The 26,909-nt window shown below is 41.2% G+C and overlaps 1 protein-coding gene across 1 annotated transcript in view; it reads left to right on the top strand.

The window, feature by feature from the left end:
• The window catches only part of adgrb2 (adhesion G protein-coupled receptor B2), a 327,164-nt gene that overhangs the window by 255,745 nt on the left and 44,510 nt on the right, over positions 1–26,909 (top strand). Inside the window, exons 17-22 of the mRNA XM_063010315.1 lie at positions 8,967–9,070; positions 11,568–11,670; positions 14,306–14,456; positions 20,120–20,189; positions 20,445–20,511; positions 22,729–22,814. Of these exons, the coding sequence (XP_062866385.1) occupies positions 8,967–9,070; positions 11,568–11,670; positions 14,306–14,456; positions 20,120–20,189; positions 20,445–20,511; positions 22,729–22,814 (581 nt within the window). The remainder of the gene's footprint in view (positions 1–8,966; positions 9,071–11,567; positions 11,671–14,305; positions 14,457–20,119; positions 20,190–20,444; positions 20,512–22,728; positions 22,815–26,909) is intronic.

The following is a 26,909-nucleotide window of genomic DNA, read 5'->3' as shown; positions in this document are numbered from 1 at the left end:
GAACTGCAGCTCCCCAGTGCCAGCAACACTCATGCAGCCCAAGACCATGATGCTACCACCACCATGCTTGACTGTAGGCAAGATACAGTTGTCTTGGTACTTCTCACCAGGGCGCCGCCACACATGCTGGACACCATCTGAGCCAAACAAGTTTATCTTAGTCTCGTCAGACCACAGGGCATTCCAGTAATCCATGTTCTTGGACTGCTTGTCTTCAGCAAACTGTTTGCGGGCTTTCTTGTGCGTCAGCTTCCTTCTGGGATGATGACCATGCAGACCGAGTTGATGCAGTGTGCGGCGTATGGTCTGAGCACTGACAGGCTGACCTCCCACGTCTTCAACCTCTGCAGCAATGCTGGCAGCACTCATGTGTCTATTTTTTAAAGCCAACCTCTGGATATGACGCCGAACACGTGGACTCAACTTCTTTGGTCGACCCTGGCGAAGCCTGTTCCGAGTGGAACCTGTCCTGGAAAACCGCTGTATGACCTTGGCCACCATGCTGTAGCTTAGTTTCAGGGTGTTAGCAATCTTCTTATAGCCCAGGCCATCTTTGTGGAGAGCAACAATTCTATTTCTCACATCCTCAGAGAGTTCTTTGCCATGAGGTGCCATGTTGAATATCAAGTGGCCAGTATGAGAGAATTGTACCCAAAACACCAAATTTAACAGCCCTGCTCCCCATTTACACCTGGGACCTTGACACATGACACCAGGGAGGGACAACGACACATTTGGGCACAATTTGGACATGTTCACTGTGGGGTGTACTCACTTATGTTGCCAGCTATTTAGACATTAATGGCTGTGTGTTGAGTTATTTTCAGAAGACAGTAAATCTACACTGCTATACAAGCTGTACACTGACTACTCTAAGTTATATCCAAGTTTCATGTCTATAGTGTTGTCCCATGAAAAGATATAATGAAATATTTGCAGAAATGTGAGGGGTGTACTCACTTCACATTTCTGCAAATATTTCATTATATCTTTTTATGGGACAACACTATAGACATGAAACTTGGATATAACTTAGAGTAGTCAGTGTACAACTTGTATAGCAGTGTAGATTTACTGTCTTCTGAAAATAACTCAACACACAGCCATTAATGTCTAAATAGCTGGCAACATAAGTGAGTACACCCCACAGTGAACATGTCCAAATTGTGCCCAAATGTGTCGTTGTCCCTCCCTGGTGTCATGTGTCAAGGTCCCAGGTGTAAATGGGGAGCAGGGCTGTTAAATTTGGTGTTTTTGGTACAATTCTCTCATACTGGCCACTGGATATTCAACATGGCACCTCATGGCAAAGAACTCTCTGAGGATGTGAGAAATAGAATTGTTGCTCTCCACAAAGATGGCCTGGGCTATAAGAAGATTGCTAACACCCTGAAACTGAGCTACAGCATGGTGGCCAAGGTCATACAGCGGTTTTCCAGGACAGGTTCCACTCGGAACAGGCTTCGCCAGGGTCGACCAAAGAAGTTGAGTCCACGTGTTCGGCGTCATATCCAGAGGTTGGCTTTAAAAAATAGACACATGAGTGCTGCCAGCATTGCTGCAGAGGTTGAAGACGTGGGAGGTCAGCCTGTCAGTGCTCAGACCATACGCCGCACACTGCATCAACTCGGTCTGCATGGTCGTCATCCCAGAAGGAAGCTGACTCACAAGAAAGCCCGCAAACAGTTTGCTGAAGACAAGCAGTCCAAGAACATGGATTACTGGAATGCCCTGTGGTCTGACGAGACCAAGATAAACTTGTTTGGCTCAGATGGTGTCCAGCATGTGTGGCGGCACCCTGGTGAGAAGTACCAAGACAACTGTATCTTGCCTACAGTCAAGCATGGTGGTGGTAGCATTATGGTCTTGGGCTGCATGAGTGTTGCTGGCACTGGAGAGCTGCAGTTCATTGAGGGAAACATGAATTCCAACATGTACTGTGACATTCTGAAACAGAGCATGATCCCCTCCCTTCGAAAACTGGGCCTCATGGCAGTTTTCCAACAGGATAACGACCCCAAACACAACCTCCAAGATGACAACTGCCTTGCTGAGGAAGCTGAAGGTAAAGGTGATGGACTAAACCCAATTGAGCACCTGTGGCGCATCCTCAAGTGGAAGGTGGAGGAGTTCAAGGTGTCTAACATCCACCAGCTCCGTGATGTCATCATGGAGGAGTGGAAGAGGATTCCAGTAGCAACCTGTGCAGCTCTGGTGAATTCCATGCCCAGGAGGGTTAAGGCAGTGCTGGATAATAATGGTGGTCACACAAAATATTGACACTTTGGGCACAATTTGGACATGTTCACTGTGGGGTGTACTCACTTATGTTGCCAGCTATTTAGACATTAATGGCTGTGTTTTGAGTTATTTTCAGAAGACAGTAAATCTACACTGCTATACAAGTTGTACACTGACTACTCTAAGTTATATCCAAGTTTTATTTCTATAGTGTTGTCCCATGAAAAGATATAATAAAATATTTGCAGAAATGTGAGGGGTGTACTCACTTTTGTGATACACTGTATATAAAATTAAATAAATATTTTTTTCATTTTATTTAATGTTATATATATATATATATATATATACAGTATATATATATATAAAATTTGATGTAATTTTTTTTATTTAATGTAATATGTCTATTACTAAGTCACTGAGCTCAGGGTGCTCGGGTGGCACAGAGGGCGATCTTGAGCTTTCAAGTTGGAATCTCTGTGTGCTGTTGGCCGGCTGGGCGTATACACAGACATGATTGGCTGTGTCTAAGGGTGGTAGGGCTAAAAGCGTTCCTCATTACCGCTGCAATTGTGACCTTTACTGGCTGGTCGAAGGCGCCTTCACAGAGACGGGGAATAACGGGAAGCAGTGTGTGACACTGCTGTGTGTGTGTTAGGTTACAGCCCCATTGGTCAGGTTAAGGGTCTGCAGGGGTGAGGAGTGAAATACACTATGTGGACGAAAGCATTGGGACACCGCTTCTAATTTTTGCGTGCACAACGATTGCAACAGGTGTAGTAAATTAGTTATTAAAAAAAGCATTGCATTAACAGTTTAGAGAAGGCCCTTTAAAGACATGAAGAAAAGCTGAGTTTAAAGTAACTCAAGTGTCCTGCACAGAACCCTGACCTCAGCCCAACTGAACAGCTCTGGAACAAAAACTGGAACATCCATTTAGGTTTTCTTGACCAACATCAGTGCCCAGCCGTACAAATGCTCATTTACATGAATAAATAGGCACAAATTCCCACAGACATACTTCAAAGTCTTGTGAGTAGCCTTCTCAGAAGAGTGATCTTTATAGTTATGGTTATAGTTGTTTTTGTTGTTGAAATGAGATGTCCAACAAGCTCATGGCCAGGTGTCCAAATACTTTTGACAAAAAAAAAGGAAAAATAATAAATGGATTAAATGGTCACTTCTGTAATACCTACTTACTGCCAGTGTTTGTCTATACAGACTCTATGGCTGTGTGCTGGAGCGATACAAACATTAGCAAATGGTTTGTCCCTAATGATCATCAGGGCACGATGAGTTCTCATTTATGGTCATGAGCTTGATTACGCATGTCACAGTCAAGGATCTATTCAACGTTGGGCTGATGGTAGTACCTCGTAGTTCACATGTTAAATGCAGCAGATACGATCAGCGTAAAGACCTGGGGGACTTTAATAAAGCCAAATCATTACGGCCAGATGACTGAGTTGGCGTATTTCTAAACAATCCAAGGTGGAACAATCTACGAACCGCAGGCAGGTTGTTGGGCGGTAAAGGCTCATTGATGTCAGAGGACGTGAAGGTTATGGTGTCAGGTATGGCCCACAAAACGGCCACTGTGGCTCAAATTGCAGATCATTTCAATACTGGTGATGAGATCAGACTTTAATCATCAAACCATTGTACACAGTCAAGGGTCTGTCTGAAAACCTACTGATCTCTCTACTAGACACATTTTATGGATCCTACACTCCCCAGAAGAAGGCATGTCTAAATTCTTAGATACCTTAAATGCTGCCTACTAAGGTGCCTTAATTGTAAGTGATAATCTGACTGAATATTGAGGGAGTGTTTGATGCTTCTTCAGCAGTGACGGCAATCCCAGCATTCTCACAAAAACAAAATACAAATATGATGGACGCATGTGGAGCAACCAACAGAGTTCTTTTTAAATGTAAATAGATTCTCATTGGTTGATTTTATTTGTATAAAGCCGTATATTTAACCGTTTTCGGTACACGGAGGGTGATGTTAGCTGGTATGATACGCCAATGAGTTGTGCCACCTCAGCCCGTTGGTTTGAATGTCCTGAGGCTAACTGTGTTAGCTAAGTAAGTGAAAACTGTGGTGACGTCATTGCCGTAATCTCTGTCTAAGTAGTGCGTCTAAATTATCTGCTTTATGAGTTTGATGTCTTATTAGAATCCTCTGTACTTAGGCAGCTGCCCAGGTAGGCAGTAGGCAGCAAGGCAGCTTTCTAGGTTTTTGAACAGACCATAAGCCTCCATGTTAACTCTAGGACCTGCTGGTAATGTCCTGGTACCAGATCCCACTGGACACCCTTAAGTCTTGTGAAGTTCATGTCTGGGCAAGTCAAAATTCCTAATGTTTTGGCCCTTCAGTGTCTGTGCCTGTGATTGGCCAGGACAAACTGATTGTCCCCAGCCAGACATCCTGACCCATTTAGCTTTTAGATGCCTGGATAGAGACACCAAATGGATCATTGAGGTTCAAACAATGTGTATTTCATAAATGGTACCAGATACCACTAGACACCCTTCAGACGTCTTGTAAAGTCCTTGTCTGGGCGAGTCAAAGTTTATTTTACAGCATATTATGTGTGTTTTGATCCATCATTGTCTCTACCAGTGATTGGCCAGGACAAACTGATTGTCCACATCCAGGCATCCTGACCTATTTAGCTCTTAGAAGTCTGGCTAGAGACACTAAATGTATCATTGAGGTTCTAACAATGTGGATTTTTTTTTAAATGGCCAAGCGAACAGAACTTATAACGTACAGAGGTCGTACAGACGTTTAAGGACCGGCTTGTAATGTCCTGGCCCCAGATACCACTGGACACCTTATATCTTCTAAATATCTTGTGAAGTTCATGTCTGGGTAAAGTGGATTTGAAAGCAAATAAGGCAGGTTGTCCTAATATTTTGGCCCATCAGTGATTAGCCAGGATGAACTGATTGTCCCCATACAGACATCCTGACCCATTTAGCTCTTAAAAGTCTGGTTAGAGACACCACATGTATCGTTGAGGTTCAAACAATGTGTATTTTCTTTTTAAAAAGCCAAGCGATGCACAGAACTTACAACGTACAGAAGTCATACAGAAGTTAAAGGACGTTCAGAAGTTAAAGGACCTGCTGGTAATGTCCTGGTTCCTAGATATCACTAGACACCCTTCAGGTGTCCTGTGAAGTCCTTGTCTGGGCGAGTCAAAGTTTATTTTACAGCATATTAGGTGTTTTGGTCTATCACTGTCTGTGCCTGTGATTGGCCAGGACAAACTGATTGTCCCCATCCAGACATTCTGATCCATTTACCTCTTAAAAGTCTGGCTAGAGACACCAAATGGATCACTAAGGTTCAAACAATGTGGATTTTTTTTAAACGGCCAATTAGAAAACTGAGATTTTTTGGGAGCCATCAGTTGTGCATTTTGGGTTAAGGGAAACAGGTCTGGGCCTGTAGGAACATTATGATGGATCATCAGACTCTTAGAATAGGCTTCAGGCTTTTATCAGAGTCCCAACATCCCAACGTCTCTAACAGTCATCTCCACTACTCTCCTAATCTCAGAGATACTTCAGCAATAACAAGCGTCCTGGGAAGCTAAAGGACAGTCGAACCATATGCTACAAAAGCTTTATTTCTCTTGATGTTGCTCTGAGATGATCTAAACAGAAGGTGGAACGTCTCCAAGGTCTCAGACCTACTTAAAAGCGTACACAGACTTCATTTGATTAATGTGGACTTTTAAGTTCAGACTTTTACTCTCGGTTTTCTTTCCTCTGCGTCTCCGCTGCTTTGTGCCTCGTCGTGTTCGGCTTGATATTTTCTTCTGTTTTCTTTCAGTTTTTCTCTTTGTCATAATGAGTTATGGGGGAAAGGGTGATAAACGGACTCTCGGCAGTGCACACTGCGGGAGAAGTAGGTTAAACTTGGTGGGCTGAAAATAGATGAGGCCGCCACTCATTAGGAGCTTTATAGTGCTCAGGGGCTGCTGGGATAGATGGCTGTGTGATGTGTTTTGTAATTTGTGGCATCTGATTTTCAGTAGGAGGCCAGAAGAAATGTGACAGACGAGGATCAGACTTGCGTGCTATATTAGGGCGCTTGTAAGGATATGGGTGGAAACGTTCAAGGTTAAAGGACCATAAAAGAATTGATATTCTAGGACTTTTATATTGACAAAGCTTTCAAATATTCACCCACATACCAACAATTTATGAATACGTGCTACAACCTGGTGATTTTTCTGGGTAAAGAACCCGGTCCTGCCACAGATGTTTTATGGGATTAGAATCAAGCCTTTTTAACCACAACAGTATTATATCCACCGATCAGCAATAACATTAAAACCACCTCCTTGTTTCTACACTCACTGTCCATTTTATCAGCTCCACTTACCATATAGAATCACTTTGTAGTTGTACAATTACTGACTGTAGTCCATCTGTTTCTCTGCATGCTTTGTTAGCCCCCTTTCATGTCGTTCTTCAATGGCCAGGACCCCCACAGAGCAGGTATTATTTAGGTGGTGGATCATTCTCAGCACTGCAGTGACAATGACATGGTGGTGGTGTGTTAGTGTGTGTTGTGCTGGTATGAGTGGATCAGACACAGCAGTGCTGAGGAAGTTTTTAAACACCTCACTGTCACTGCTGGACTGAGAATAGTCCACCAACCAAAAATATCCAGCCAACAGCACTCTGTGGGCAGCGTCCTGTGACCACTGATGAAGATCTCAAAGATGAGCAACTCAAACAGCAGCAATAGATGAGCGATCGTCTCTGACTTTACATCTACAAGGTGGACCAACTAGGTAGGAGTGTCTAATAGAGTGGACAGTGAGTGGACACGGTATTTAAAAACTCCAGCAGCGCTGCTGTGTCTGATCCACTCATACCAGCACAACACACACTAACACACCACCACCATGTCAGTGTCACTGCAGTGCTGAGAATGATCCACTACCTAAATAATATCTACTCTGTGGTGGTCCTGTGGGGGTCCTGACCATTGAAGAACAGGGTGAAAGCAGGCTAAAAAAGTATGTAGAGAAACAGATACACTACACTACAGTCAGTAATTGTAGAACTACAAAGTGCTTCCATATGGTAAGTGGAGCTGATAAAATGGACAGTGAGTGTAGAAACAAGGAGGTGGTTTTAATGTTATGGCTGATTTATTTGTATATGTATATATATACGTATACTGTATATACTGTATATATACAGTATATATATATATATACTTTTTTTTTTTCATTAATCTGTACTCTACACATGCGTGCCATTTTGGTGGATTAAAAAAATCCTTGTATGTAAATATAGATACTGATGTGACACAACCTGCTGCACTCCAAACTTACATTTATACGACTAGGTAGTTTTCTATAAGAAGCTGAAAATGGATTGCTGTCTCTTCACTCCTACCTGAATTTATTTATATCTTGTTTAACTGCATTTCTTTTAAAAATCATTTGACGTTCTACAGTCCGCTCTCTATTTTCCCTTCGACCATGCCGGAATTTTCTCCATCGCGTTTCTTCCTTCAGTCATTTTGATCATCCAGTCTGAGAGGTGCTCAATGAGCTTGTGGTGAATTGAAAATCAGGCATAGATAAAAGAGAGGACCCTCGAGTCCTCTCATCTTCTCCCTCACGCTTTGATTGAAGTTTGAGTTTGTTGTGTTCCTTCTTTCCTCCGTTCCGTCCTCGTTGCTCTGAGTCCACTCTGCCGCTGGAATTTCAGTAACGTCGGGTACTTTGGAGAAGCCAGCGGTAAGCTTGTGAAGCTAGCGCGAGCTAGCTATCATCGAGCTGGTTATTAGCATGCTGCGGGCATCGGGATAAGCTAAAGATGAAAGGTTGAGCTTGGCAAAGCCTTTCCTTTTTCTGCCACCTGCGATGGCAGCGCCTGCCAACTCTACCAGCCGTACTGCGGCCATGAAACTTTTATAAAAACGCCGGCTTTGAACCTCCACACCTCTCCCTAATGCTCTCCTTGCTGCTTTATAGTAGGCTTGCCTTTCATTCTGTCTTTCCCACACACACACACACACACACACACACACACACACACTACACACCACTGCCTATGTGCTAATGTTAAGCCTGGCACATCAAAGCCATTTTTTAAAATGGGTACTTCATTGTATCTGAATGCTACTACAGCCCGCGCCAGCACTGAATTAACACCAGCTGTGTTGGTTAGTCTGGCATGACATACAATATTTGGTGTGTGTGACTTTGTGAGGTCTATTAGTATGTTAGCCCCTGTCCTCAGAACATCCTAACATTGTCTAAAGAGTATTAGAACAAAAAATAAACACAGACTTCTACTTATTAAGCTTTTCTTGTTTTATTGTCAGTTCATTCACTGTCTGTTTTACCACTGCTTTATCCTGGTCAGGGTCGCAGTGGATAGGTCACAGGACACACCACATTCATTCTTACAGCGAAGGAAATTTCTAGCAGCTCTAATTAACCTGCATGTCTTAGGACTTGTGAGAGGAAACCGGAGCACCCGGAGGAAACCCACAAAGACACAAGGAGAACATGCAAACTCAAGAATCAAGAGAATCAGAATCTAGCTCAGGCCTTCCCTGCTGTGAGGGGACAGTGCCACCCACTGCACAATCGTGCCACATTCCTGTTATTCAGTTATGTATGTTTAATTTATTTAAATATTAATAGCATGTTTTCTGTGATTCTTTGTTAATTATAGGAAATGGGACCCTCCAGTATGCCGTCAGTGCCCCTCATGGTGGGCTGTGGGGTGTCCTGCACTGCTCTGCTCATTATTCTGTTCATCTATGCTGCCTTTTGGAGGTAAGTCCTGTAAAAAAAAAAGTTTCTTATGCACTCAAGAAATCTGTATGAACACAAGTTCTCACAGACACACTCAAAAGTCCTGTGAAATAAAACCTTCACGGAAGAACTGGAACAGCTATGTGCAATTTTTTAATTATTATTATAATTTTTATTTATTACTATTTTTATTTATTTATTGTTTATTTTCATTATTTATTTATTTATTTATTTATTTAATGTTCAAAGCTCATGGTCAGGTGTCCACTTATTTTTGGCTACTTGGTGTATCTTTTGATTTGGAGTAATTATTGAGCAACCTGAAGTTGGACTTTACTAATGCTGGTAAAAACAAACAAACAAATGAATAAATAAATACAGTATATAAAAGTGCACCCTTTCTGATTCACACTGATCTTTTCTTTTAACGATAATCGCTCTCACTGTGTTTTACTAGAGTCCTAGAGACTCATGTCTCATGTCTGAAAACAAGTTTTCACTTTGTCATTATGGGGTATTTCATGTAGATTTTTTAAAAGAAAACTATACTCAAATCGGTTTTCAAATATGTCTGTAACGTAACAAAATGTGGAAAAAGTGAAGGGGTGTGAATACTTTCTGATGGCACTGTACCTTATTTACTAAGCTACGGTTTGCCCTTGATGAGCTTTCTGGACATAATATTATTTAGTTAGTTAAATTAGTGCATTATTTTGGTGGTGGTACCTCAGGGGTACGAACCTACTAGAATAATAACCCACCAATGCCAGTGTCACCCAGATTGCCACTGCAAGGCCCTTAACTGTCAGTTGCATAGATTATATTTGGTCACAGTTGTAAGTTGCCAAAAATGTAATATGACGTTGGTCCTACGTTCTCTTCACTAATGACCTGGGTTTGTGTACATGGTCAGACTAAGGCAGAGGGGCCTTAACTAACATAAAAATCATATCATTTAATTTATAGAATTAATTTTATGTACCTGTTAGTGAAGTGTGTGGCTGAAACTTCTAAACTTAATAATTGGGAGGGATGTTCACATAAATAATATCATTTTTGCTTTCTGGAAACCTCATTTTGAGACGCGTCCGCCTTCCCATTAAGGATTATTTAGACGGACGGACGGACACACACACCGGGTTAAATCAGCTAATTTTTGGTTTAGTAAAGAGACGAGGGACAGGCAGGATTACACACTAAATGTTAGTTTGCCTCAGATACAGCAGCCGGTGTGAGGCAGATGGCCTGGAGCAAACACCACCATTATGTTCTGGACACCGACAGCACTCAGTCGAGTATTTGTTTATCGCGACCGAGTGTGAATCTGAGTTCTTCACAGTAGGATGACTTTTCTAAATGGGTTTTCGGGAGCATCTATTGAAAACCAGGAGCTGATTAATAAACACATGAGAGAATGACCAGGACTTTTATATAAATGTGGTGTATTCAGGTTTCACATGATTGGATGGATGGAATTATTGCAAAGCCGTTGCTAACAGGTGTGTGAAATTAAATAAAGAGGTCTATGAGTTTCAAAAGTATTGTGACACCCCTTCTAATTTTTCCATTTATGGATTTCAGCCACAGCAATTGCTAACAGGTGTAATAAATCAATTATATAAAGAAAACTATGCTTCCAACATTGTAGCAACAGTTTAAGGAAGGCCCTTTCCTGTTCCAGCATGACTGTACCCCTGTGCACAAAGCAAGCTCTATAATTCTTTATACTGTATAACATGAAGAAAAGCTCAGTTTAAAGAAACCCTGACCTCAGCCTCACTGACCAGCTCTGGAATGAACTGAAACATTGATAGAGGCTTTCTTGACCAACATCAGTGCTCAGATATGCAAATGCTCTTTTTACTAAATGGGCACAAATTCCCACAGACATACTTCAAAGTCTTGTAAGAAGCCTTCTCATGTATCTTTTTATAACTGAAAAGATGACATAGAGGTCACGCTGATTTAATACCATTCGTTTTTTAAATGGGACGTCCAGCCAAGTTATGGTCAGGTGTCCAAATACTTTTGGCCATATAGTGTATGTGTATGTAAGAACTACTCAGATCCATGACGTCAATGTCATTAAACGTCATTGAAGACAGGCCTTTCCGTCCAAGATCAGTGCCCAGATATACAAATTCTCTTTTTACTGAATGGGCACAAATTCCCACAGACATACTTCAAAGTCTTGTGAGAAGCCTTTTTAGAATAATAGAGTGGCAGATGTATCTTTTTGCAGCTGAAACAATCACACAGAGGTCACTATTTTAATACCATTCATTTTTTAAATAGGACGTCCAGCCAGCTTATGGTCAGGTGTCCAAATACTTTTGAACAAATTGTGTATGTGTATGTAAGAACTGCTCAGAGCCCTGACCTCAACTTCACTGAATGTCTTTGAAATAAACTGGGATTTTGACTGCAAGACAGGCCTTTCTGTTCAACATCAGTGCCAAACATCACAAATTCTCTTTTGACTGGGCACAAAATCCCATATTCTCTCTTGGTTCCTCAGGTACATCCGCTCGGAGAGGTCCATCATCCTGGTGAACTTCTGCCTGTCCATACTGGCCTCCAACGTTCTCATACTGGTGGGACAGTCTCAGACACTCAGCAAGGTGAGCATGAATGATTGTATCGTTTCATTTTTGATGCTATTGTTATTGACCACCTCATCCTGGTCATGATCGCAAGGCATTACTCACATTTAGAGGAATCGGGGGTTCTTATTTTTGGAGGTTGAGGAAGTTAAACTGGCACTATACCAACAGCTTCTGTCCATTTAGTTTTCTTGGTAGAGTACAGAAGTGGTTTTGTCTATGCAGTTGAATTGATGTTGGTGCTGTTGTCACTTTTGTGATCATCTGCTTTTGACATTGTCCTATATTGCTGCTGCCTGTATATCTAAGGCTGTACCTAATTCATGGCCATAAAAATCGCGACACGGACTGTAAAATAACCCGTTTCCTGTATAATATGAAATTTGCTGTGAAATTCAAAATGTAAAATTTGTGTTAATAATAGGTCTTTAATAAATTTTAATCATGTAGCGTATGAAATATGAGGCGAAATATGCAATATGAGGTGATCCGAGCAATCATACGGCAATTAAGTTAGTGTTACAGACTTTTCTGTAGTGTAGTATTCTGACAATGTTTGATGTATGTGTTTACATATTGAGAGCATTTTGTCCCGTTGTTGATTCCATAATCGATGGAAGACTAATTATCTACACACGTGATCATCTCTCTATAGTCTGTGCTGTACCAAGAACAAAGTTTTATTTTCCCGATAGTGTCTATGTACAGTTTATTTCTTTCTTTATAAAAAACTTTAGAAAATGATTATTATTATTGTTATTATTATTATTATTATTATTATTATTATTATTATTATTAATTATTATTATTATTATTATTATTAATTATTATTGTTTATTATTATTATTATTATTATTATTTTATTATTATTGCTATTATTATTATTATTATTATTATTATTAACAATATTATTATTATTATTATTATTATTATTTAATTTCTTTCTTTATTTTTTGGAAGGATCTGCTGGTAATATACTGGTAACTGATCCCAAAGAACTCCTATATGTTTTATGTGAAGTCCACATCTTGGTGGGTTGTTTGGACAACATATTAGCTGGGTGGTCTTTATGTTTTGGCTCATCTGCGTATATTTTTATATACATAGATAAATATGTCTGCATAGATAAAAACGCCTGCACTGACATGATTGGCTAATGTCTAAAGGAGGATGGTAGCACAGCCGAAACTCAAACCCTGTGCTAGCGTACTGACCCTTGCTATGACCCAGTGTCAGGATTTAAAAAGCAATTAACACAGACATGCCCAACCTCGGCCTGACTCTGAGAGTCCGAACACACCAGAGGCAGCAGTGCCAATCACTGCCAGCCTGGCCGTATTAACACTCTCTCAGACCTGTCAGTGCTGCGTTCTGTAAGAAACTGAGCTGGATTCTGGTACAAACACCAAGCTAAGGAACTGGGGGTTTAAATTGGGAGGTGCAGCAGAGGGCTCTGAGAGTCAACGTCGTGCCAGTCATTGTAAAGCAACATGAGTGAGCGGAGAGAAAACTCCTGCCACTCAAGTCAAGGCTGGTACTGAAAGAAACTTATTGTTTTTTTTTATTGAGTGTTGTTTTGTCATTCTGAGATAATATTTGACATGAAAGCTAATGCGCTAGTGTACAGAGTTTAAAAATAATCCTCAGTTAGATGGGCTATACTGCTTCATGAGATCAGAAAGGTCATTGGCAGGACTTAACAGCTTCCACAAAATAAATTAAATATCAATATTGTAAAAATGTGACTAGGTTATCCTGGTTACTAAACTACGCTATAAAGCCAAAAGTATTTGGACACCTGACCATGAGCTTGTTGGACATCCTATTTCAAAACCATATCATATTAAAACAGAGTGACCTCAATATGAACTTTTCAGCTGTAACAACAACCACTCTTTTTATAAGGCTTCTTACAAGACTTTGAAGCATGTCTGTGGGAATTTGTGCCCAATCAGTTGAAAGAGCATTTGTATGGCTGGGGACTAATGTTGGTCAATAAAGCCTCAGTTGATGTTTCAGTTCAATCCAAAGCTGTTTAGTAAGGCTGAGTGTACCTGAAGTAAAAGTTTACCTACATATACTGTACATCAACCAGGCATAACATTATGACCACTGACAGGTGAAGTGAATAACACTGATTATCTCTTCATCATGGCACCTGTTAGTGGGTGGGATATATTAGGCAGCAAGTGAACATTTTATCCTCAGAGTTGACGTTACAAGCAGGAGAAATGGGCGAGCGTGAGGATTTGAGCGAGTTTGATTTGAGCGACTGGGTCAGAGCATCTCCAAAACTGCAGTCTTTGTGGGGTGTTTCCGGTCTGCAGTGGTCAATATCTATCAAGAAAGGAATAGTGGTAAACCGGCGACAGGGTCATGGGCGACCAAGGCTCATTGGTGCACATGAGGAGCATTGATCCAACAGACGAGCTACTGTAGCTCAAACTGCTGAAGAAATGAATGCTGGTTCTGATAGAAAGGTGTCAGACTCCATGCCTCGATGGATCAGGGTTGTTTTGGCAGCAAAAGGGGGACCAACACAATAATAGGAAGGTGGTCATAATGTTATGCCTGATCGGTATACTTTTATGTTTTGTATAATCTTGAATGAGAATGTCTCTCACGTGTCTCGTCTGTCTCTCTCGTCTTTCAGGGGCTGTGCACTGTGACCGCCGCCTTCCTGCATTTCTTCTTTCTGGCCTCGTTCTGCTGGGTTCTGACCGAAGCATGGCAGTCCTACCTCGCCGTGGTCGGCAAGATCAGGACTCGGCTCATTCGCAAGCGCTTCCTGTGCCTGGGTTGGGGTAAGTTTCACGCCACAACATACAGACACTAAAGAAACGATTAGAAATTAGTAACACATTTATTTCATGGTGCTAATATAATGGGATGAACTCAAAACATGAAAAACGCAGGGACAGACTTGAGAAGAAAACGCTTAAGTGCAACTCAGCCAGCTACTCAGTCCCCTTGTGAATAGAACCCTAATGCTACAAAACCAGAATGTTGCTAAAATCTATTGACTTTGACCATTTATTACTATTTATTGAGCCCCCATAGACAGAATGCTAGCAAATGAAGCCAGTCAGAAAGTCATAGGGTGTAGTATTAAGTCCCAGGTCCACTTTTAAAGCATTTATCTTAGTTGTAGCAGGTAATGTTTGATAAGGTGCAGGGAATGCTTTGAAGTGTAGATCAAAGACAACTATACCTTCTGTCCAGCTTCTGGCCAAACTGGGCATGGCAAGTCAGGACATTGTCTACACATGTCATAAAACATCTTTAGTGGAATGTTGTAGCTACTTAAAGAACATCTTCAATACTTGGTCACTGGTTCAAGGCCCACCACTGCCAGGTTGTCACTGTTGGGCCCTTCAGCAAGGCCCTTAACCCTCCATTGCTTAGACAGTATACTGTTACTATGGATAAAACACATTTGCTAAATGCTGAAAATGTAAAAATGACTGGGGGACCATAAGACACCCATGCAGACATGACGAGAACATGCAAATTTCACACAGAAAGGACTCAGACCGCTCCACCTGGAAATTATGCTGTGAGCTGACAGTGCTACCCACCAAGTCGTCGTGCCACCAATTAATTGTTGATCACTCACTCACTCACTTTCTTTACCGGGGGTGCTGGAGCCTATCCCAGCTTTTCAATGGGCGCAAGGCACACAGTAACACCCTGGACGGGGCGCCAGTCCATCGCAGGGCAGACACACATACGCACACACACACACCCATTCACCTATAGGGCAATTCAGTGTCTCCAATTAACCTGACTGCATGTTTTCGGACTGTGGGAGGAAACCGGAGCTCCCGGAGAAAACCCACGCAGACACGAGGAGAACATGCAAACCACACAGAAAGGACCCGGACCGCCCAGCCCGGGGATCGAACCCAGGACCTTCTTGCTGTGAGGTGACAGTGCTACCCACCAAGCCCACATGCCACCCATTTATTGTTGATCAGTCATCTACAGTTAAATCATTGCCTGACCTTATGAATGCTTGTTTAATAGAGTGGCCACAAATTCCCATAGACTATCCCACAGGCTATCATTGCTGCAAAACAGGACAAGCTCACGGTCAGGTGTCCACATATTAGCCATGTAGATGAAGTAACAGTTCCTTAATGTATCTAACTGTTTCCGTTTAGATGAGTAATGACACGACACTTCTGCACCATTCGACCTCACGCCGCTTCACAATCTGGCTTCAGCTGTTTGGCTTCAGTGCCACAGACTGACAAGCCTCAATATGGCGTGCCACTTCTGCTCGGTGCTGCTGTTGTACTACAAGTCACAAATGTTAGACCAGGGATTAATTATTTGTGGGTTGTAACACTGGAAGGATCCAATCAGGGTCGCGTGGGGTGCTGGAGCCTATCCAAGCTTTTCAGTGGGCCCAAGGCACATAGTAACACCCTGGACGGGGTGCCAGTCCATCGCAGGGCAGACACACACACACACACACCCATTCACCTATAGGGCAATTCAGTGTCTCCAATTAATCTGACTGCATGTTTTTGGACTGTGGGAGGAAACCGGAGCACCCGGAGGAAACCCACGCAGACACAGGGAGAACATGCAAACTCTGCACAGAAAGGACCTGGACCACACCACCTGGGGATCGAAACCAGGACCTTCTTGCTGTGAGGCGACAGGGCTACCCACCGAGCCACCGTGCCAGACATCACACAGTAAACATGTATTAGGAACTTGGTCCCCATGTACCACAGCGTCCACCTTCACTTCTTCATCAAGGCTTTCCATCAGTTTTTTGGAACACTTGACTTGCTTTTCCAGACCAAATCATTTATTTTTCTTCATCTATTCTTTTGTTTCCATCTTGATCTGGATGCACGTTTATCTAATTGGGGTTATTCTGTGAACGTAATCAGAGCACCGTAATCGCACGTATATATTTCAGCGGCCTTTTTATTAAATGTGAACGCAGCACAGATGAAAAAGCGAGACCGTAATTGATAGGTACGGTTACCGGGTGGCAGATGCAACTTCCCCCGACTGTGATGGCGAAGACATTAAAGATGCAGCAGCAGCAGGAGGGACTCGATTAAGGGTATAGCATGGGGTGGACCTACTGCCACTAACAAACGCTTAGCTATGCTGAAGCAGAAATGCCTGTGGGTTAAACGCACGAGTCTACATAAATAAGTCATACATCTTTAGAAGGAAATTTATTTTAATGAGGGTTGCCAGATCCTCCTGTGAACACTGGCACAAGGCAGGAATGCACCCTGCGCAGGGAATTCATTTAACATAGGGCATCACACAATCCCTAATATGCTTATTTACTGTATTCCTGTATATCCTGTATTCATAAATTCTAAAAAGAAACCACAGTACATGAAGGAAACCCACCCAGGCACAGGGAGTACATACCAGACCTTGCACAGATCCTGACTAGGGATGGTTCAAACTCACTTCCTTAGGACCCTGGTGCTGGATGGCACCCACTCTTCCACTGAACTATAAACTACGTATCGTTCCATAGATTAAAATGTGCAGTAACGTAATAATTCATTAATTTTTTTCTGTTTGTTTGTTTGTTTTTATTAGTCACTTATTTCTGGTCAGGGTCACGGTGGGTCCAGCACCACCCTAAAACACTAGACTGTACCTCTATTGGTCTGCGCAGAGACCTTGACCTGAACACTTTGAATTAGAATGAATTAGAACACTGATTGTGATCCAAGTCTCACATTCATTCATTCATTCATTTATTTATTGCATGTTTTACCACCTCTTTGTCCTGGTCAGGGTTATGGTGGGTCCAGCACCACCCTAAAACACTAGACTGTAACTCTAGTGGCCTGCACAGAGACCTTGACCTGAACACTTTGGAATTAATTAGAACACTGATTGTGATCCAAGTCTCACATTAATTCTTTCATTCATTTGCTTATTGCATGTTTTACCACCTGTTCATCCTGGTCAGGGTCACGGTGGGTCCGATTTACTGTGCAAAAGGCAGGAAATACCCTGGACAGGTTGCCATGGCATCACAGGGCACACACACACACACAATTTTAGTACCTTTAGTTGGCCTGACTGCATGTCTTTGGACCACCCGGAGGGAACCCACATGGACACAGGGAGAACATGCAAACCCCACACAAAAAGGAACCTGACCGTCTAGCCAGGGAATTGTACCCGGGCTCTTCTTGCTGTAAGTTGACAGCGCTACCCACGGTGCCATCCTGGGCACCAATTCCCACATTCCAAACTCTTAATAATGCCTTTAATAAAAGTAGAGGGTCAATTCTTTATAAAATACTCATAGTTTGGAGTAGGATGTCCAAGAAACGCATGGTCAGTTGTCCACATATTTTTTGAGATGCCGTGGCTCTATTTCCATACTTGGCATTTATAAAACATTTTAGCGCATTACTGAAAGTGTTTAGAAGAGCGAATGCGACTCATTTGGATAAATATTTCGAATCCAATATTCAGTCTTTTAATTATTCACTGTTAATTATTTGCACTTAATTTACAAAATCTGCAAAAAGGCAGAAAGGATTTAATGAAACACACGAGTATAAACATTGTGTAGGTGTCAACAGCTTCTAAAAAGAGCCCAGCATGCATTAGCGGTTTGTATAATTGGTACACGGCGTGGACTTAACTTACTGTATGTTTGATTGTGAGGCTGGAAAACATTGCGTATACGTTTATAAAAGTGCTCGTGTTTAATATTTTCCTGATTGAAGCACTAGCCGTGCCCTTTAGGTTCCTAAGCACTAAGTGTAGAGTGTCGGGGTGTCAGCAGGGGGCACAGAGGGGCGCAGCTAGCTTATACTTACATGCAAAATAGCCTTGGCTAAAAAAGAAATTGCTGTCTGGTACATCTGTAATATGTGGACAAAAGGTTTTTGAATTCAGAAAATGAACACTTCTAACTTTGCAGCAATAGTTGAAGGAAGGCTGTTTCCTGTTCCTGTGCACAAAGCCAGCTCAATAACGATCGGTGTAAACAAACTTCAGTGTCCAGCACAGAGCCCTGACCTCAGCCCCACTGAACAGCTCTGGAATGAACTGGAACGTCAATTGAGGCTTTCATGACCAACATCAGTTACATTTACATTGTCAGCATTCAGCAGATGCTTTTATCCAAAGCAACTTACAGTGCTGTGACAGTATATTGTCTAAGCAATTGAAGGTTAAGGGCCTTGCTCAAGGGCCCAACAGTGGCAACCTAGCAGTGGTGGGGCTTGAACCAGCCACCTTTCCATTACTAGTCCAGTACCTTAACCACTAGGCTACAACTTCCAACATCAGTGCCCAGTCATACAAATGCTTGTTTTGACTGCATGGACACAAATTCCCACAGACATACTTCAAAGCCTTGTGAGAAGCCTGATTAAAAGATCACACAGGGTCACTCTATATATTTATACCATTTTTTTTAACATACATACATTTGGCCATAAAAAGTGAAACACATCATAAATGCATTTTTTAATATAATATAGAGCATGTATGCTACAGGGCTTTCTGCTAGGTTTTGGAGTCCGTTTGTGTGAATTTGTGCCCACCAGCATTTGTAACAAGATGGTCTGGATCCAGTCACTGTTTGAATTAATCCCATATGTGTTAAGTGGGCTTGAGATCAATCGTCTACCCACCAAACTCCTCACACCATGTCTTTATTGAACTTCCCTGTACACATGGGCACAATCATGCTAGACAAGAAAATGGACTTAATGGATTAAATTCTTTGTTTACACCTGATAGCAAAGGATGATGGTACTCCAGCCCATTGACATGACTCAGGTCTTACTAATAGCCTCAACTAATCCTGAGTCTCCAGGGCGGCACGGTGGCTAAGTGGGTAGCACTGTCGCCTCACTGCAAGAAGGTCCTGGGTTCGATCCTCAGGTGAGGCGGTCCGGGTCCTTTCTGTGTGGAGTCTGCATGTTCTCCCTGTGTCTGCGTGGGTTTCCTCCAGGTACTCCGGTTTCCTCTCACAGTACAAAGACGTGCAAGTGAGGTGAATTGGAGATACAAAATTGTCCATGACTGTGTTTGTGTAAACTTGTGAACTGATGAATCTTGTGTAATGAGAAACCACCGTTCCTGTCATGAATGTAACCAACGTGTTAAACATGTTGTTAAAATCCTAATAAACAAACACACAAACATCATAAGTCTTCTGGTTCCAGATCTTTGGTCTTAATCTCATGGTTAAGTTTGGAGGAAGAGGGTAAAAATGGTAAAACAATACAAATGTAGAGGATGACGAATTAATTTCCACACTGAGCAAACAGCTTTGTGTAGAAGCACAGGCGTAACACCTACCATCCCACAGCACTGCTAATCAGTTTACGTAGCACATCACTAGCAGATCTACCTTCAGTTCTGAATCCAAAATCTCTAGACCAGAAAGTCATGTATTAACTTTATCTCATTTTCTTTCCCCCTTGATTTCTGTCTTTGGCAGGTTTGCCAGCGCTGGTGGTCGCCGTGTCAGTAGGATTCACCAGAGCCAGAGGTTACGGCACGCCAAATTAGTAAGTAATTCTCATCATCATCATTATTCTGTTTCTGCCTTTAGTTCTTTGTAACATTCTGTGTATCTGATGTACAATGTATGGCTAAAAGTATTTGGACACCTAAATGTTGTTCGAATTAATGAAATGAGGGACGTGAAAATGTCAGAATTATAATAATAATAATAATAATAATAATAATAATAATAAATGGTTTTGCATAACTTTCCAGATGTTTTTCCAGATGTTTCCATTAATGCATTTTTTCTCTTCCAGCTGTTGGTTGTCTCTAGAAGGGGGTCTCTTGTATGCGTTTGTCGGTCCTGCAGCTGTCATCGTTTTGGTATGTACCAGAGCACTCTAAACTCACTGTGTTCACCCATTCACTCACTCATTTATTCACTCACTCACTCATTTATTCACTCACTCATTTACTCACTCACTCATTTATTCACTCACTCATTTACTCACTCACTCATTTACTCACTCACTCACTCATTTATTCACTCACTCATTTATTCACTCACTCATTTACTCACTCACTCATTTACTCACTCACTCACTCATTTATTCACTCACTCATTTACTCACTCACTCATTTACTCACTCACTCATTTACTCACTCACTCACTCATTTATTCACTCACTCATTTACTCACTCACTCATTTACTCACTCACTCATTTACTCACTCACTCACTCATTTATTCACTCACTCATTTACTCACTCACTCATTTACTCACTCACTCATTTACTCACTCACTCACTCATTTACCCACTCACTCACTCATTTATTCACTCACTCATTTACTCACTCACTCATTTACTCACTCACTCACTCATTTACTCACTCACTCACTCACTCATTTACTCACTCACTCATTTACTCACTCACTCATTTACTCACTTACTCATTTATTTACTTACTCACTCACTCATGTATTTACTTACTCACTCACTCACTTATTTATTTACTTACTCACTCATTTATTTACCTACTCACTTACTTACTCACTCAGTCACTCATTTACTCACTCACTGACTCATTTACTCACTCATTTACTCACTTATTTACTCACTCACTAACTTACTCACCCACTCATTTACTCACGAATATACTTACTGACTCATTCACTCATTTACTTACTCATTTACTCACTTACATACTTAATCCATCACTCACACACTCATTTATGCACTCACTCACACACTCATTTGCTCACTCACACATTGTTTTTAAAATAGGATTTCCAACAAGCTCATGGTCAGATGTCTAAATACTTTTGGCAGTAATGTGTATGTGTTTCCACTTGTGTTGTTTAATAGTTTAGTAAAATTTGATGATAATAAATGATGTCTTTTATAATCTGTTATTTTTAAATCCTGGATGAAATGTTTCCGTTGTGGTCCCAGGGTGTTAAGAGTTCTCATCCAGGGTTTTGCATCATATTTCATGGTCAGATGTGATTTTCATTGTTTGTTTCTTCACGGTCAGATGCGATTTGCGTTGTTTGTCCGCGTCTCTGCGGCGCCGCGATTAAAAGAAACTGCAGGAAATGAGATTTGGACATCTGGAGACGACACCTCCTCTCCTCTTGGAGACTAAATCTAATTATCGGAAAAAATAATTAGTCTAGCGTTCAGTCGAGAGCGGAACGATGCGATTGTCTCTCAGCGAGAGGCCGACATGATCAGAATTTGAAAGCCGGGTGATTGGGTGAACCTGCTGTTGTTTGGGTCAGTGGGACACCGCAGGACCCTGGTCTTCAGAAGAGGACCAAAGAGCGAGTCGACTTCAGGGGGTTTTATATGATGTTCGAAGACTCAGGAGTGGAGGGATTGCTTTGAGGAAGTCAGAATATTACATGAGGAAAGTTCTGGTTTTGATTTTAAATTTTATAATGATTATTAGGTTGTTTGTTTTACTTATTTTTATTTGTTTTGTATTTAATGTGTATTTGTTTGTTGTACTTTATCCATTTATGACATTTCCGGTCATGCATTTACTTGCTTTATTTTATTTCTTGCTTTATTTTACTGAGTACTTGTGTGGTGCTGAGATCAGGGTTCGAATCTCATTTCATTTTATTACCATCTTTTTTGATGAAATGTAAACCCAACCTACAGACACCAAACTCTGGGGATTCGAACCCTGGACCCCGATGCTCATTTGTTCCTGGTGCCTGGTTTCTATATTTCTTAGTATGTTGTATTAGTTTTAGCTCAAGAAGAAGTCCTGATTCCCTTTGGTCATTGAGGGGACAATGTCTGGTGACTTCTCTGTGCCTATATAAATAAGGCTAGTTTGACCACACCCATTAGTCATTGGTACACTAGTACTGCAATAGTACTGCAAACTCCTGCAATGGATTGGCGTCCTGTCCAGTGTATTCTTGCCCTGCGCCCAGTGTTTCCGTGTAATTAGACCTGACCAGGATAAAGCGGTTGATAAATGAAATAAATGTAAATAAATTGTAGTTTGCTTTTCTTTATTTAATTTATTTTTATTTTACTCACATACTGTATATGTATTAATCCCACCTGTCTGGCTCTTCCTCAGGTGAACATGTTGATTGGGATCGTGGTTTTCAACAAGCTCATGTCGAGAGACGGAATCTCGGACAAATCCAAAAAACAGAGAGCAGGGTGAGTAAAGATATTAAAATTATAAACTGTGCTTGAGGTTTCTGGTTAATTACAGGTACACGCCTCACAGGTACATGCCTCACAGGTACACGCCTCACAGGTACACTCGTCAGAGGTACATCTTCACAGGTACACGCCTCACAGGTACACTTCTCACAGGTACACGCCTCACAGGTACACTTGTCAGAGGTACACTCCTCACAGGTACACGCCTCACAGGTACACTCCTCACAGGTACATGCCTCACAGGTACACTCCTCAGAGGTACACTCCTCACAGGTACACGCCTCACAGGTACACTCATCAGAGGTACACTCCTCACAGGTACACGCCTCACAGGTACACTACTCACAGGTACACTCCTCACAGGTACACTCGTCTGAGGTACACTCCTCACAGGTACATGCCTCACAGGTAAACTTCTCAGAGGTACACGCCTCACAGGTACACTCGTCAGAGGTACACTCCTCACAGGTACACTACTCACAGGTACATGTTTATTTATTTATTATTATTATTATTATTATTATTATTATTATTATGTATCTATTTACCTATCTATCTATTTATTTATTTATTTATTTATTACATTATTATTATTATTATTATTATTATTATTATTATTATTGCTATCTAGCTATCTAATCTATCTATCTATTTATTTATGTATTTATTTATTACATTGTTATTATTATTATTATTAATGTTATTATTTATCTATCATCTATTTATTTATTCATTTATTTTTCTATTTATTTATTTATTCATTTATTACATTATTATTATTATTATTTTTATTGGTATTATTATTATTATTATTAAAAGCATAATTAAAAACAAAACGTAGTTAAATACGTAATAAATGAAAGGAAACTTACAATCCACCAACAAACACTCCAGTTTAGAGCTCCATCCTCTAAACATGTAGTCTTAAGTACTGTACATCTCACACAAACACAAATAAAGAGTCACTCGTACCAGCGGCAGATATCTCCTTCACTTAAATAGCTCCACACGTTTCTATACATGAGAGGGTAGCAAATGCTTGGCTTTACTTATTGAATGAGAGACCATTCACAGCTGGAAGCTAATCTAATGACTGGATATTTCTAATCCCCACTCCAGACAAACAATCCATGCTGCAATTTCCTCCCAAATTGATTTCTTTTAATTTAGTTTGTTCTCTTTTTGGTCGTGTTTTTTTTGTCTGAATGAGCTTAATGCACGTCGAATAGTTTAATGTCTGACTGGGGATTTCGGGAAGTGGCCGTGAGCTTGTAAGACATCCCATAAGCATTGTCCTCGCTCTACTGCTACTATCCACAAGGCTTTCCACAAGGTTTTGAAGACTGTGGGAATTTTTGCCCATTTTGTCAAAAAGAGGCATTATTGAGGTCACACATTACATACTACAACTCTTATACTGACACTTTTACCTTTTAATACATAATTAAAAACTGATTTTTATTCATATTTTCAAAAACATTGAAAGTATTCAGCATATTAATAGTCAACAAAATACTCCAAAACAAGTTGTATTTTATCAAGTGTATCCCACATTACATACTACAACTCTTATACTGACACTTTTACCTTTTAATACATAATAAAAAACTGATTTTTTTCATATTTTAAATTGTAAATATGCTATTGAAAATATGAATAAAAATCTGATTTTTATTCATATTTTCAATAGCATTGAAAGTATTCAGCATATTAATAACTTCAATACCTTTTAAAATATTCATCAAAGTGCTCCAAAACAAGTTGTATTCCATCAAGTGTAACCCACATTACATACTACAACTCTTATACTGACACTTTTACCTTTTAATACATAATAAAAAACTGATTTTTATTCATATTTTCAATATCATTGAAAGTATTCAGCATATTAATAACACTGAGGCTGTGGGCAGTTGGGTTCAGACATGCTGGAAACGGAATGAACCTTCACCAAACTGTTGCCACAGAGGTAGAAGCACCTCGTTCATTTAATATCATTGGTTTAATAGCAGTGGGTATTTCTGCACCTAAACTTAACAATTATTAGGGGTGTCCACCTACTTTTGTCCCTGTACACATGTTATATATGAACTGTCAGCACCATGCCATCTATCGGGACACTCAGCTGTCCTGATATTTCTTTTTTCCACTTTATTGGGGTGTCCCAATATACACTGTCGAGTCACATTATTATGACCACCAGCCAATATCCAGAGTAACCGCTGTGTGGACAGCATGGACAGCAGCTAGACGAGTTGGGAGTGACTCAATAAGGTCCTGGTAGGTTGTCACCGATATATGAAGCTATGCTGACTGCAGTGCATCCCCCAGCTGCTAGGGGGGAATTAGAGTACCAGGGGAGTACTTGGAAGTGTTGGTCATAATCTTCCAACCAGTGTTGGACATTTCTAGCCATGTGACGTGTCGCATTATCTTGCTGGAAGATCTCATCCGCCCCAGGGAACACGATCAGCTTGTATGGGTGTACATGATCTGCAAGGATGGATTCATGCCCGATTCGGTTGAGAGTGCCTTCCACATAGATGCATGGGCACAGAGAGATGTACAAGAGAATGCCACAAAACATTACCTAGACTATAACAGCCTTCAAAAGTAGGAAGTGGTCATAATAATGTTTCTTGTTTCTACTTTCACTGTCCATTTCATCAGCTCCACTTACCATATAGAAGCACTTTGTAGTTCTACAAATACTGACTGTAGTCCATCTGTTTCTGTGCATGCTTTGTTAGCCCCCTTTCACCCTGTTCTTCAATGGTCAGGACCCCCACAGGACCACAGAATAGTACAGAGCAGGTATTATTTGCGTGGTGGATCATTCTCAGCACTGCAGTGACACTGACATGGTGGTGGTGTGTTAGCGTGTGTTGTGCTGGTATGAGTGGATAAGACACAGCAGTGCTGCTGGAGTTTTTAAACACCTCACTGTCACTGCTGGACTGAGAATAGTCCACCAACCAAAAATATCCAGCCAACATCGCCCTATGTGCAGCGTCCTGTAACCACTGATGAAGGTCTAGAAGTTGACCAACTCAAACAGCAGCAATAGATGAGTAATAGACGTCTCTGACTTTACATCTACAAGGTGGACCAACTACGGAAAAGTGTCTAATAGAGTGGACAGTAAGTGGAGACAGTATTTAAAAACTCCATCAGTGCTGCTGTGTCTTATCCACTCATACCAGCACAACACACACTAACACACCACCACCATGTCAGTGTCACTGCAGTGCTGAGAATGATCCACCACCTAAGTAATACCTGCTCTGTGGTGGTCCTGTGGGGGTCCTGACCATTAAAGACCAGGGTGAAAGCAGTCTAAAACAGTATGTAGAGAAACATATGGACTACAGTCAGTAATTGTAGAACTACAAAGTGCTTCTATATGGTAAGTGGAGCTGATAAAATGGACAATGAGTGTAGAAACAAGGAGGTGGTTTTAATGTTATGGCTGATCAATGTACTGTATACTGTATATATATACATATTTGCATGTGCAGTTGATCCGGCAGTAAAGCTGCACTGTGTAACATTATGGTTTATAAAACAGTATCAAACTTGTAGAGAAACAAAGTTTTCTTGCTCTGATCCACTGTACTGGTATCTCTGTGGACCTCATTCTGGCCATGACTTTGCATATAGCTGATGCAGGGTTTCCAGTTAGCATTAGCATTTCCTCGCAGAGTTAAAGGCCAGAATTTGAATTCGACTCAACCTTAGTAAATAATGAATAACTCCGAGATCCTCTTTTAATTCACTTCGGTCCCTCTCCTCATTTAGCCTCGGAACGGCGCGATGTCCGGACGTTTGGGAAACTGGAGGATCAGATTCTGACGGGTTCATTAAACACCCCAAATCCATGACTAATGACCTGAGAGAGACGGAGCAGGATGGTCTTGGATGCTTCCTGGAACAACAAAGTAGATAGAGAAAATATTACAGGGCTATCAGGTCGTTAGTCTCAGAGTTCAAGCGTACAGACGTCTGTTTTATCACAGCTTACGCATAAAAAAACAGTAAAAACAAAGTCGTGGCTGGAGGAAGTCGGTCCTTGAAACTCCGACTGGCTTC

The sequence above is a fragment of the Trichomycterus rosablanca genome, chromosome 2 (assembly GCF_030014385.1).
Source record: "Trichomycterus rosablanca isolate fTriRos1 chromosome 2, fTriRos1.hap1, whole genome shotgun sequence".
Classification (NCBI taxonomy): Eukaryota; Metazoa; Chordata; class Actinopteri; order Siluriformes; family Trichomycteridae; genus Trichomycterus; species Trichomycterus rosablanca.
Note: the sequence above shows the minus strand (reverse complement) of the source record. Positions and strands in the feature narration are given on the sequence as shown.